This window comes from Dendrobium catenatum, unplaced genomic scaffold (assembly GCF_001605985.2).
Source record: "Dendrobium catenatum unplaced genomic scaffold, ASM160598v2 original_scaffold_6507, whole genome shotgun sequence".
Classification (NCBI taxonomy): Eukaryota; Viridiplantae; Streptophyta; class Magnoliopsida; order Asparagales; family Orchidaceae; genus Dendrobium; species Dendrobium catenatum.
This window is the reverse complement of record NW_021324968.1, coordinates 164,686-178,823: the sequence shown is the minus strand read 5'-3', so window position 1 is coordinate 178,823 and position 14,138 is coordinate 164,686. Positions and strand designations below refer to the sequence as shown.

The 14,138-nt window shown below is 30.6% G+C and overlaps 1 protein-coding gene across 2 annotated transcripts; it reads left to right on the top strand.

The window, feature by feature from the left end:
- The first annotated feature begins 3,212 nt into the window (after window positions 1-3,212).
- On the top strand, window positions 3,213-12,728 carry LOC110113666 (tetraketide alpha-pyrone reductase 1). 2 transcript variants are annotated; one of them, XM_020846334.2, is made up of 6 exons: window positions 3,213-3,341; window positions 6,477-6,646; window positions 6,734-6,919; window positions 11,673-11,835; window positions 12,115-12,307; window positions 12,402-12,728. In XM_020846334.2, exons 1-6 carry the CDS (start codon window positions 3,227-3,229, stop codon window positions 12,538-12,540), a joined length of 966 nt encoding a protein of 321 aa, XP_020701993.2. In that variant the 5' UTR covers window positions 3,213-3,226; the 3' UTR covers window positions 12,541-12,728. The 2 variants fall into 2 exon arrangements, with proteins under 2 accessions (XP_020701993.2, XP_020701994.1); XM_020846335.2 differs by lacking the exon at window positions 3,213-3,341 and adding an exon at window positions 6,031-6,369.
- The last annotated feature ends 1,410 nt before the right edge of the window (window positions 12,729-14,138 follow it).

Here is a 14,138-nt window from a genome sequence, read left to right as displayed (position 1 = left end):
ATATTGGGGAGATTCATTGAAAATTTCTGAATCTTCTAAACTTTCGCCATTAAAAAGTTGGGCCAAGCTATTACAATTTTTTAAACTTGATGAGGTTTTGGTTTCTTGACAATGCTCCCTGTTGAAGGTATTTCGTTATACCGTATGGTCATTCATATTGGAATCCATCTTTTTTTATTTAAATAAGAAGTATTTTCCCACGTAGCAGTTATGTAAGTCTATATTTCTTTTCTTTTCAGGTTAATCAAGCAAGGATTTAGGATTGAGCAAGTGACTGCTAGTTAGAGCGACTGACGAAGAGATAGCTGGATCACATGAGCTGTTGTTGGCTGCTAGTGAGGTTCGCATAGGCTTGGAAGGCCACAAGCAGGAGTTCACGTTTATTATTGGAGATGCTCATGATGAAGTTGTTTTTTAGAATTGAGAATTTATTATCTTTAATATTTCTTCCAAATTTATGTCTTGTTTAAATAGTTTAAGCTTTTTTGAAGAAATTTTTTATTTTTTTTCTTGTATTTATTGCTGAATATTTTAAGTCCCAGTATTAGTCACTGAGATAACTTGTATTCATTTAACTTTATATATGTTGAAGCATTCATTTTGACATTGCTTATGTATTATTTAATAATAAAAAATGATTTTTTGAATTATATTTTTTTTTAATCAGTCTTGCCCTTTAGCAGCGGTTTTAACACCTGCTTTAAATGTCGCTATATCTTCCTACAGCAGCGGTTTTTTAAAGTGCTGCTAAAGCCTTTCTACAGCACCAGCACTTTTAAAACCGCTGCTAAAAGCCTCACCAACGATCGCAGATGTGGCGGATATGCAGCGAATTTCAAACCGCTGCAAATAATTTTTGTAGGTGTTTAAACCGCTGCTGTAGGTTAGAAAAAGTGCTGCGAAAGTCTGATTTATTAGTAGTGGGCCAAGTACTACCACTTTTGACATTAAAAAATGAGATGAAAATATACACAAATAAAATATGGACAAATCACACAAAAAATGTTTGATATTGATTAAAAGGGTTTTGATATGATGGATGTGGACATATGAAGAGTTAAATTTGGGAAAATGCATCTTGAAACAATGCTCTATTTTCATCATATTATCATTACAGATGATCCAATAAAATGTTCTCCTGTGCAATATTATCATCAAGTTTAAGGTTGAGTCGACAAAAATGATCTATCCAACTACCTCAGGATATGCATACAACGTGCAGTTTAACAAAACTTAGGGTGATTGAAGTAAATTCTGATGATAGTAAAATTTCTTGATAGGTATTCCTACAAGAAATTATATGTTATATTTATTTACATAGAAAGTTTGGAAAACTGTGTGCCTATCGTGGTTAAGTTGTAGCAATTTTTATCTCCGTTTCAGTGGTTTCCAGCTAAATGTCAGCTAAAACCAATCCAAAAACTCATTAGCGTTTTCATTTTTTACAGATAAAAAAACTTACAAAATGACTAAAATCAACATTGTCTTTCAGAACTTTCCACGGCAATGCTCTTATTTTTTGAGAGATTATTTTGTGTGGACGTCGAACGGAATTCATCATCCGGAGACTAATTAGAATGCGACGATATCAGTGGTATCGAGCCGCGGTGTCGAGCAGTACCGAGCAAAAGGAGACTGGCGCATTCTGGTTAGTCTTTGGACGGTGTTCGGCGTCCGCATAAAATAATTTCACCTATTTTTTCTTATGATAAAGCAAAGATAAAGATTTATTTGGAACAAATTTATTATTATATTTTAAAGCAACTTTTTAATATAATAATTTTTGAAATTAGAATTTTTGTACTAAAAAATTACTCTGAAAAATAGTAAGAAAACTGTCTAATACTCAAAGTCTAGACATTTCATATTAATTACGTGTTTGACCGTTCATTAACTATTTGTATGAGGCCACCATCACTTATCTCATTACCTATATATATGTATATATAATTTGAATTTTCTAACAAATAGAAATATGATTTGAATTGGCTTTCTATAGGAAATCCGTTTCTTAATAAATGAAAACAGGTATTTAATATGATTTTCTAACAAACTTTTATTTGGGCTACATATAATTCATAAAATAATTTATATCATACATTTTCTTAAGAGTGCATCCATAAGCTATTTATTATTAAAAATTTTCTCGGACAATCTAATATATCTATATATTAGCAATGGAATCACAATTTTTTCCTTTCTAAAATAATAAAGACTTAAACATGATCATTACAATACTAATCAATGCTTATGCATTAATTAGCTATAATACAACATTATTAAAAAAATATAAAATAGAATGCAAATGTTGAAATTTTCTATTTAATAATTAATATATATATAAGAATTTGTTTTCAATTTTTATCTTTTATATATATATATATATATATATATATATATTATACTAAGTCATAATAATAATAAATAAATAAATATTTTTATCTCTTAAATTATAAAAGATTCAACCAATTAATACATGATGTAATTTGTGTACTAAATTTTATCCTAATCTTAATTAATACAAAGAGTAATTTGACCATAACTTTTTTTTTTTCTTATAAACTTTAAAGGTTTGAATGAATTTTAAATTTAGTTTTGAAGTTTTAATGGATAATGAAAGGGAGTGTATCATTTTCAAAGCAATAATATAAATAAATAATGAATTTAACATATTTTTTTAACTTATTTAGGTTCGTTTGGTACAATTTCTTACTGCTTCTTAAAACAGTTTTGTAGTAAAAAAATTTTAAATTTAAAAAATTAAAATTTTTAAGAATCAATAAAAAAATATTATAAAAAACTTTAATCTATTTAGTATAATCTATAGTCCATATTCTATTGTTATTCATTTCATTCTTTTCTTAGTTTATCTAAATAATCAATTTGGAAAATTCTTTTCTCCTAAATATTAAAATTTTCAATATGACTATTAAACACTAAATTTAATTAAGACTTATTAAGTTATTATTTAACTATCATTATAATTTTCTTTCTTTTTAACTCTTCATTCCTAATAAATCTGAATAATTTACTTATTAATACGAGTTGATTTTTCAAAAATCCTAAAGTTCAAACTTTGACAAAAATGTTTATGTAATGGCCGATGACCAGTCCAAATACGACTTCTATGGTAAGAACAAATGTCGACGACCATTCAACCTGTTCTTTTGATTTAAATAAATGAATGAGCGGGATCCTCTTAACCGAACAGATCAAAGAGAGAGCAATGAGTGAGATGAGGAGAGTTTGTGTTACTGGAGCAGGAGGTTTTATTGCCTCCTGGCTTGTGAAGCTTCTCCTCTCCAAGGGCTACAAGGTTCATGGCACCATCAGAGATCCAAGTACTAACTAGCTACATCTTTTCTTTTCTTTTTTAATACATATATATGGTATTAGTCATGAAATTTAAAGGTTTGTTGTTTGCTTCTAGAGCTCCTCGTACACACAAATCTCCTTGGTGTATTGGTTGAGAGCTTAGGCTTCCAACTAAGAGGTCCAATGTTCGAGTCTTTGTGTATGCGTTGTGTGTGTGAGTTTGCCTTAAATGGCCTAAATGTCCCAAAAAAAAGAGAGCTCCTCGTACGTTATTTTTCATGACCTATCGTTATAAAATTATTATATATATAGTTAACAGGTCAGGTGGAGTTGGATAGATGGGCAACTCATAGGCATTGACAAAGTCAGAATTATTTATTTGTTGGGGGCACAAATTTCTAATTTGAAAAATGCCTTCAATTTTTTTTTTTTTTACCCTTAAGCTTTTTTATTCAAGCTTGAAATAGATATTAGGGTTTTAATTTTTTTTTTAAAATATCAAACTTAAGTTTTTCATATCTAATTTAAAAAAAAAATCTTTAATTTTTTTTTATAACAAGCAATAAATATATAAAAAAGCTGAATCTTATTAATAAAAAAAATTATAATTAGCATATTTTAAGCTACTTGATTTAAATTTAATTCAAGGAATTGGTCCTAGAGAAATTTGCTTTTTTTTTGTTAGGTACCTCGAGAAACTTGATAGTGACTATTGTGATGCTATCTGAGTTTAACCAATGAATAAGGCTTCATTTATGACAGCTTTATTATTGCTTTATTTTTCAGATCCTAATAATAATTTTTAGCCTACATTTAACATCGTTTTCTTGTTATTTTTCAAAACAATTTTCTAGTATAAAATTTCGTGAAATTGAAAAAAAAAAAATAATAATGTTCAAAAGCTATTCCAAACAAAGTTTTATTTGGCCATTACTTTTTACTACTTTCAATCAATTTTTATGCTATGAAATAGCTTTTCAGTGTAACTTTAAAAAGTTATTTTCTTCACAATAGTTTTACAATCATATTTATAAAAAAATTGTAGTCATCCAAAATGAACCCTATGATTAATTGTAGAAGCTACAACATCTCTTTTAATTTGCAAAGAAAAATATGTCTCAATCTTTATAAAGTCCCCTAAGGCAAAACATGATTTATCAAATAACTTTGATAATAATTTGTTAATTAGCACCGCCAATTAAAACTTTTACATCTAGAAAAGATGTTTGAATCTAAGTAATACTAAACTACCTTAGCAGCGGTGGAGCCAAAAATTTTATTCAATGTTCTAAATTAAAATAGTTTTATTTGTCATCTCATTCAGAATGTTAAAATACATTAAAATAGTTATGTTTGTTGTCTCATTACCAGACCAAGAGGAGTTGTAAGATCAAAATTACACGAACTTGAGAACAATGATGTTCTGAGTGGCTAAGAAATATATTTGAAGTGCAACCATCAAGTCTAGTTACTATTTCCTTTCCAATGCTCAATATATATTCATCCTAGTAAGAATTTACTAATACATAGGAGGAAAGGTGAGGCAAAGAAGTGTGTGAAGTATATACTAATAGAAAGGCATGACAGCAGGAGCCTCAGTTATAAAGAAAATGAGAAATATCAAATTGGTTGATGACATAGATATCTAAATGAGAAGCTAACTGCCCCTAAAGAGTGGAAAATTCTTTGATGATCATCTTCACCATTGAATAACCATGATCAATTGACATTATTTAATTCATTTTCTTTCTTATATTGATGCTTGAATAAGCTTTTCATTTAATAAAATCCTTCCATAATGAAAGATGGACAAATTGTATTAGCTTTCTTTATTGTAAAATTACATATTAAGGTTAATCGAATCCAAATATATGAAAAAAAAAATCTATTTTCCAAAAACCAAAAAGCTAAGTGTTTTTGGAATACATTTTTATACTAACAAAAATACTTTAAATATCAGTAAAAATTTGTTCTAAATAAAGCCTTGTCATCGTTAATTAAGTTCATATAATAAGAACTTATCCCACTCTAAAAGCTAAGTTGTTGTGGAATAAAAAAGTAAGCTATAGGGGAGGGTCCTCTAGAGAAGTAGGAGAGTTGGATATATGTTGTTAGCAAGTTTAATATTTTTAAATAACACATGTCATAAGCTTCAAATAACTTTATTAACTTGTAATCATAATGAAATTATTATAAATTTAAATTTAAATTTTATATAGAAATAAATTTTGGTCAAATAAAAAAATTATCATTAGATTAAAAAGTTTAGAAATTTTTTTTGTTTAAAAAATAATTTTAAATTTATACAAAATTTATTTTTCTCAAGCTTTCCCTAAGAATTTTGACTTTAGCATATTTTTAAAATATAAAAGACTTTTTTTTTTAAAATTTCTCATTGTTATTAGATTGATTCAGTGTAAATAAAACCCAAGAATTTTTCACTTATTTAAATTAATGAAAAAATTAAATACTTTTTCCTTTTTTTTTTGTTTGTGTTTCATCCATTTATTTGAAATTAAGTAATCCATGTTATCAGTGTTAAAAGCAAGTTATAAAAGAAAATCAAAGAGCATGAAAATATAATAACTTTATCAGTTAAGTAGTATTTGAATTTTGGCTTATGTCTACTGTGTGGCCGCCGGTAATTTCACCTGGCGGTGACGGGGAAGCATTATCCATCTTGTTGAATTTGGCCTTTATCAACGTCTTCTCTGATAAACCACCGCCGTGGTGCTGCCTGCACCTCCTCCACTTGCGATTTCAGTAGACCTTGTAACCTCCCATCCAACTCCTCCTGCCCTACTCCCAGCCCCGAAAAATCTCCACCGTTTCTGACTACTCCCTCGAGTGCTCGTCGCCGATTCGCCTCGCCCTTCCTGCCTCTTCCTTCTACGCTGGATGTCTCATCGGCGGCCTCTCCCTTGCCACCCTCACCGACTCCCGCCTTGGTTGCAAAAACGCCCTTGTTTTCTCCACTTTAATCATGTCTCTGGCCGCCGCCCTTACTGCATTCTCTCCCAACCTAGCCGTCAACGCCGCCCTGCGCTTCGAAATGTAATTTTAGATTCATATTAATAGTGCTTATGCATGGAAAATGAATTGTTAAATTCTTTATTGTTTTGATAAAATCGGTATACTTATTAAGCTCTGACTTGTCCAAGGTATTGAGGATACCTCCCATTTGATGAAGTTGGATAAGGCCACAGAGAATCTGCAACTCTTTATTGCGGACTTATTTGACTACAATGCTATTAAGGCAGCCATTTCTGGTTGTGAAGGAGTTTTCCATCTTGCTAGTCCTGTTATTTTAACTGGAATGTCAAATCCAGAGGTAATAATAGTTTGAATCAAGTTTTGTGAATTCTATTCTTTCAACCTTTTTTGTTGGCTGAATGGTACGTTGATACTATATCTTCAGGAAGAAATAATAAGACCTGCTCTTGTGGGCACTAAAAATGTACTCAAAGCATGCTCAGAGGCAGATGTGAAAAGAGTTGTGGTTGTTGCATCTGCTGCTGCTATAGCATGCAATCCAGATTGGCCACAAGACACTGTATTGGATGAGAGTAGCTGGTCAGATGAAAAGTTTTGCAGGGAGACTAAGGTAATTTATTTCCTATATGTTTGAGAAATATGTATTTCTTTTTAATATAGGAAATATTTTACATTAAAAATAGTTTACTATTTATAATATAATGATAATAGGTATAATTTTGCATCCTATTATGTTATAAATTATTATTTATTTCATCCAGAATCACAATGTAATATGATTTTATATCCTTTAGTTCTATGTTGCAAAGTGTCTATCAAATCACCGTGCTTAGTTATTTTAGATGTTTTTATATGAGAAGGGAGAGATTAGAAAAAAAAAAACGTAATTTTGCACTTTCCCCAATTCTACGAAGTTTTATTTATTAAAGAGGATGATAAAGGATAGTTGGAGATGATTGATGATCCCCCATGATAAAGAAGCCTTCAATCTTTTTCATGGAATTTGGATGTAGTAATACCCCTTCCAATTTAAATGTCCACATTCATCATTATTACCAACTCTGTTGACCAATAAATCAATGGCAAATCTTTGTGGTCAAGTAAAATTAAATGCTACAACTTCTACTATCTGATCCAATCAAGTAAACAATCATGTTCTCTCAAGTGTGTCCGTCGTTTATTAAGATAATTATCAAAATACTTGATATGTGTAACATCTACGAGGGAGTAAATAAAAGGTGGGCCAAATATAATTGTGATCAAATCTGTGTTAAACCTAAATATTTAATTTTATGATGCAGGTCAACCACTCAATATTTCTATATAATTTTTCTTTTTTAGATTTTTTGATATGAGGCGACAATTAAAAGCCTTTTGTGCATACGTAAAAAATTCATCCATCAAATTATGGTCTATTAAATATTATATTAGTAATGGTGATGACTACATTCTCTTCTATCAACAGTTGTCCTTATAATGACCTGAGGATTTTCTTTGACATTTTTATAGTTAAATGTTTTCTATCAAAATGGATTTATGATATAGAGAGTTTGAGAAGTGCTTTTCAAACCTAGGTCTATAATTAATATAAGGGATACCAACAATTTCAACGCTATTGATAGAGTTCCTTTCGATGTTGATGTCTTCCATATAGAAAACTCTTCAATTACTCTCATATTATTTGGGAGTATGACTCTCTCCCCCAATGGGCAATGGAAGTAATGGCTTGAGGTGCCATGATTATTTTCCATATATAGTATATGAAAAATCAAAGTAAACAACTCCCTATTTTGATATAATAAATAAAATTGTTCTTTCCTCTCTTACAAATCCATGCCTCACAATACTTGGAGAGTTTATGTATATTATCTCCATGAATGGCATACTATGTTGATAGTTGATTTTGTTGATGAAGATGTTATGGGGTAGATGCCTCATCATTTTTCAAATTATGGTATTATTACTAGGGCTAAATTATGATTAAACTTCTTTGGATCTACTTCCACCAATTTTCCTTTATAATTAGGAACCTCATTAGGAAGACTCACTAGCAGGTGCTGGGAGTGGCTTAGATCAGTGATTTGATCAAATTGGTGGATGGCTACTGGCTAGGCTCTCTTAAGATGCTTAGGAGATTAAGGATATATTTTCTAGGAGCCAATTTCTTTAGTAAGGTTTGAAAAAATGAGTTGAGGATGAATTAAATCATGAAGGTGGTGGCAATGAGAAGAAATCATAATTAATATTTTACTCTTTCTTCAAAGCTTCTCATAAGGATTTCAATGTATGGTAAGCAAACCTTTTATTGACATTAAAAAAAAAAAACTTTTTCTTATGATTCAATCATTTTGGAAACCTCTTCTTATTTTTTTTGGATGATTTTAGTGTACATATATGAGCTTATATGTAGTGATGGCTAACACACGCCAATTGTGTTAAAGAAGTGGAGCATTAATTTCCTCTCATTAATGTTCTTGTAAGGCTTGATGTTGTTGTTGTATTAATAGGAGCCATTTCAATTAGATAAATATACCACCCAAAAAAGAAATATTCATTGAAAGGAAAATTAAAAAGGGGTTAGTATTGGTGTCACCAAGTGAAGTAGATTTCTTGATCAAGTGCTTTATGAGTAACATTGGCTAGCTGAATTAAGTTAATAGAGAGTGAAGTATTGTTATGGCTCCATTTGAATTGATTTATGAACAAGGGCATTGAAGAACTCTGTTGCATGAAATTAGGTGAGAGAATTATCATACGACACTAGCCAATGAATAAGAAGATTGTAAATGTTAAGTTAACACCCTACACTAATATAAGGTGTTATTAGGCCGATAATAAAAGTAATATGAGCAAAAGCATAAAGATGTTCTCTTCAACAAAGGAAATACTATAGGAAAAACGCTCAATACTTGCAGAGATTTCAGGCAAAAAAGGCTCTTTTTCGGTTGTTTTTAAAATTTATGGCGGTTTTCCGGCGGTTAGAAAGTCGTTGGAATAAATCACGTATGAAATTGAAGCTGGCGGTCTTTTTCTGGATGTGATAGTTTCTGACGGTTTACCGGTGGCTATAAAGACCGGAAATTTTTTGTGGCAATAAATCAGAGAGAACACTGGAATTTACCAGTGCAATGATCGGCTGTAAGGTTGCCAGCAAATGCGTCGTAGATAGAACATTCCGACGGTCAATTGACTGCCTGAATTTAAAGCACTCGAAGATAGAAGATTCATTTTCAAATCATGATGCTAAAGTAGAGGTGAAAATATAGTTAAAGAGACTTTTTAAATTGTTCTTATTACGCAAAAAAGTCATCCCTTGAATTTAATGACAACAAAAGAATCCTTACCAACTATTGATGGAATTGTCATTACTGTAGAACAAATACCTTACATCATTTAAAGCACTCAAAGATAGAAGATTCATTTTCAAATCAAGTACATGACTAATACCCATATCATTTTACTCATACCTAACTAAAATTTTAGTCATTTTATCAAGTATTTTCAAATATATATTGTTATGACAAAATTTGTAATATAATATTATTTTTTATGTGTATATAGGATAATCATTTTACTCATATCTAGAAAATAACATCCTATCTTGAACTATATTACATGACTATGTTAAGTAATTAATTCATTAATCATTAAACTTGAATCCTATAGTCACTAGTTATTACATCATAAGAAACTATATTTTCCCAATTTATTTCCATATTAACATATATTGATTTGCCCTTTAGATGGTTTTCACATATCTATTGTCTCCTTATTAATTCATAACAATTGCTCTTAATTTCTCGTTTGCTTCTTACAGTAACAATAAGCCTTATTTCACCTTAAAGACTAATCTTTAGATGTAGACCTTGTAACTAATGATATGTCCCTAATGAATAATCTCTCAACTTTTTGTTTTCAATACCCTCAATCTTGGAGGTAAAATCCTTTAATAAAATATAGATTTACATATTTTATAATCTTATGACATTTCTTCTCTTAAACGTGGTGTACTTGCCAAAGTATAACAAAAGCAAAACAATAATAAAACCTAACCCACTTCAACTAGAGTCACATCAATATTCATCAAATCATGAATAATTGAACCACATTGATTCATATGTGACTTGGTAGGTGTATTTTCAGCATGCAAATCAAATATAATTATTTCTTCTAATATAATTTTTTCGTGAGAATTTAGATCACAGACAATGATGCCAACTATAGCCATAAACCTTTAAGGATTAACTTTTCTAAGAGCTTCAATAAGACCTCATATGCTTATAAACATAGTTGCATCATCGTAATTGCTTTGTCGTCTTCATCTTCTTTCTCATCCTAATTCATTATTTTTATCATCTTTGACGACCAATAAGTGCCATGATAAAAAAATATTGTTGGAGATAAACACCGGTCATCTAATTTTTGCGAAGGCCAAATCCTTTGACCATTGAACTACTCAAACTTCTTGATAATTAATTTTAAAAATATGAACTGATACCCGAAGTTTTTGTATTATGGACCTCAAAACACTTGAATGATGAAAAATCAATAAGATTAAGAATATTTGATAAAAAAAAAAAACAAAACAGAGATAAAACACAACATAGAAGATACTAAGATTATATGATTCGGCTTCATCCAAATTTATATCCATGAGAGGAGAGATGATCTATCCAAAAAGACATAAAATGAGATTTAGAGAATAAGAAAAAACTCATACCCTTAATGCATCAGAAGTATACTATGCTCAAAGCCTCAAAATAAAAAAAACGATTTCATGAACAAGACTAACTCACCATAATCCCATTCCATGTATGCATTTTTAAAGTAAACAATTCTCTGACAACCACTAGTTGTTATGATGGTATGATGAATAAGGATTCAAAAGAGAGAGATTACCCACAACCATAGATGATGATCACAAATTAAAAAAAAAAAAAATTCTTGCAATCCAAACCAATCAATAGCTAGAAAATACAGGAAATACAAAATCTTTACAATCCAAGAAAATGACTAATAATAGTGCCATTGCTTTCTTGTGAAAAGATATTCTCAATGAATATATGTGCTTGAATCATGTAAGATATATTGAAGGACTTGAATCTCCATCTTAAAAACTTGGTCCTCACTCAAACCGTTCAATTATACTCTAAAGTCAATTAAGGTAAAACAAATTTACGATGGAGGATTAGCTCTTATTTTTAGCTTACTAATATAATATCTTGCCATCATTTATTTGAATTTGCAGCACATAAGCAGTCATAGTTGTTTCTCAGGACATTCACTATCAAGAAATTGCTCTCACATTTATGTTAATCATCTTAAATATTCACTTTATTTATACATTTTAATGGTGTTGGCAGAGTTGGTATTGCCTTTCCAAGACATTGGCTGAGAAGGAGGCTTTCAAACATGCACAGGAGCATGGACTAGATGTTGTTACTATCTGTCCAAGTCTGGTTTTTGGGCCGCTGCTACAATCAAATGTGAATCATAGCAGCTCTTTGCTCCTCAGTTTTTTGAAAGGTCATCATCTACACTTTTTCAGTAATAAAGAATATTTAGGCTTCGTTTGGGACGACTTTCTTTCTGCGTTTTAGTAGCTTTCTAGTAAAAAAATTTAATTTTTGTACTAAAAAGTTTTTTACGTAGCAGTAAGAAAGCCGTCCCAAACGAAACCTTAGTTTAGCTATATGCATCAACAATCCATCTAGCCAATCTTGTCTACCCAAAAGTTAAACATTGAATAATTACAAAAAATTTATAATCTACTTTGGTTAATGTTTTCATTATCAACTTTTGTAGGATCTCCTGAGTTGATAGAGATTTATGGTAGCGGATCATTTGTGGATGTTAGAGATGTCGCCAATGCACTTCTTCTGGTGTATGAGGAGCCTGATGCTTCTGGACGTTATATTTGCTCATTAAAACAGATACAAATTGCTGACTTGATTGATATGTTGAAGAACATATATCCTAATTTCAATTACCATAACAAGTAAGGCTCGTCATTATCTTAATCTAAGAACTACTACCATTCTTCCTATTTTTGCACATTTTGTTTATCTACATTTTTGTGTATAAATTGGCAGTATCCCTGAAATGAATGAAGTAAATGATTTGAGTTCAGAGAAATTAAAGAAGATTGGATGGAAGTGCAGGACGCTAAGGGAGACCATTTCTGATTCAGTTAGATGCTATCAAGAAGCTGGTCTTTTAAGCATGGACTAGAAGGTCATGTAATGCCAATTTATACATATAGATAAACTATAAAATAAAGTTGAGAAACCCACAGTGCTCAATGAATTACTTCGATTACTCTATCTAAAGTAATGTCTTGTTAACTGTGAAATCTATTGCTTTCTTTGTGGATCAATAATATTTTAATGCTAGTTTCAAATGTAGTTGTGTTTTTTTCTTCTTGTTCTTTTTCCAATTATGAAGACATAGATTATAGATTATAGACTAAGGTTTTGTTTGGGACAGCTTTTTTTTTCTACTTTTTAAAGCAGGTTTCATGTACAAAAATTTTAATTTTTATATTAAAAAAGCTGTTTTAAAAAGGAATAAAAAAGTTGTCCCAAACGAAGCCTAATATTAACTTTAAATATGGGAAGTCCAAATAATTGGAAGCTTTCTGGCAAGTTTCCTTGAGAAAGTACTTCCATTGTCATTTAAGAAGACCAAGCAGCATATCCCTCTAGCAAAGTTATGCCAGTAAAATATGATATTGGCTAACTCAGAAAAGAAGTTTTAATACTAAACCTTTTAAACAAAATTTATGTATTGAACTGCTAGAAATAACAATCCGGCCGTCATGGGGAGTTTTTTGGATTTCATTGTTTTTAGAAGTTTTCCTCCTATCTTCCTTCGAAGATTGATGATTGTGATTGATGGTCTATCGATATTGTACTTTCTAAGTTTCTGCAGTGATCGTAAAAAGAATTTTATCAGATATACCATCATTTTCTTTAAGAGGTACAAAAAAAAAAAAAATCAAATCAAAGCTTGATTTGATTTATTTCAAATAGATTGGTTTCCAAATAACCTCAAAATGGCATGGTGAAGACGGACAAACTTTGAATGGCAAGCTTACATGCATGATATGTTTTGCACGTTGTAATGCATGTAGGAGTGCATTTTAAAAGTCTTGACGACAATCAGTGGTGTAAATGATAGTCATTTGAGTGCACGCAGTTTTCTATTTTGAAACCTATAAATGCCTTTTGTCCGCTTTTATAAGTATTGAGGATTCAGTGGCATTATTTAGCAGCGCGTTGGGTCTCATTTATCATGCATCGACAATGCAGTTTAGTTCACTTCATCGTTTGCATATTACCATCTTCTTTGGTATTTAACATGTGGTAGTGTACTTTGTCCTGCAAGGGAGCAGCATGTTGCATCAAAAGTCTTCCACATGTTGTTTGCAAGCGAGTTGATTTATCTAGTGTGACAGTCTGGCGTTGCATATTTACTACAATTTATCAATGACCTGCATCTTTTTACTATTGATTCATTTCTTTTGCTTACAAGTGAATTTTAGCATTGCGCTGTAGGTCACCTATTATTACTTTCAAATGAGCTGTCTGGCATTGACAAATTCCCTATAGCAGATCATGCATGCATGCATTTATCATGGGTTTATATGCTTTATTGTAGATAGTGTTGTGTGTACAATGGATCTTCTACCATAGCTCTTAGGTACTTGCATTTGCTACAACTCTTCTATATTTGCTCGTAGGTAGCATGTGGTGTACACGACGGATCTCTTACAACGACTCATATGTGTCTGCATTTATTGAAGTTATTCTGTTTTTGCCCGTAGATAG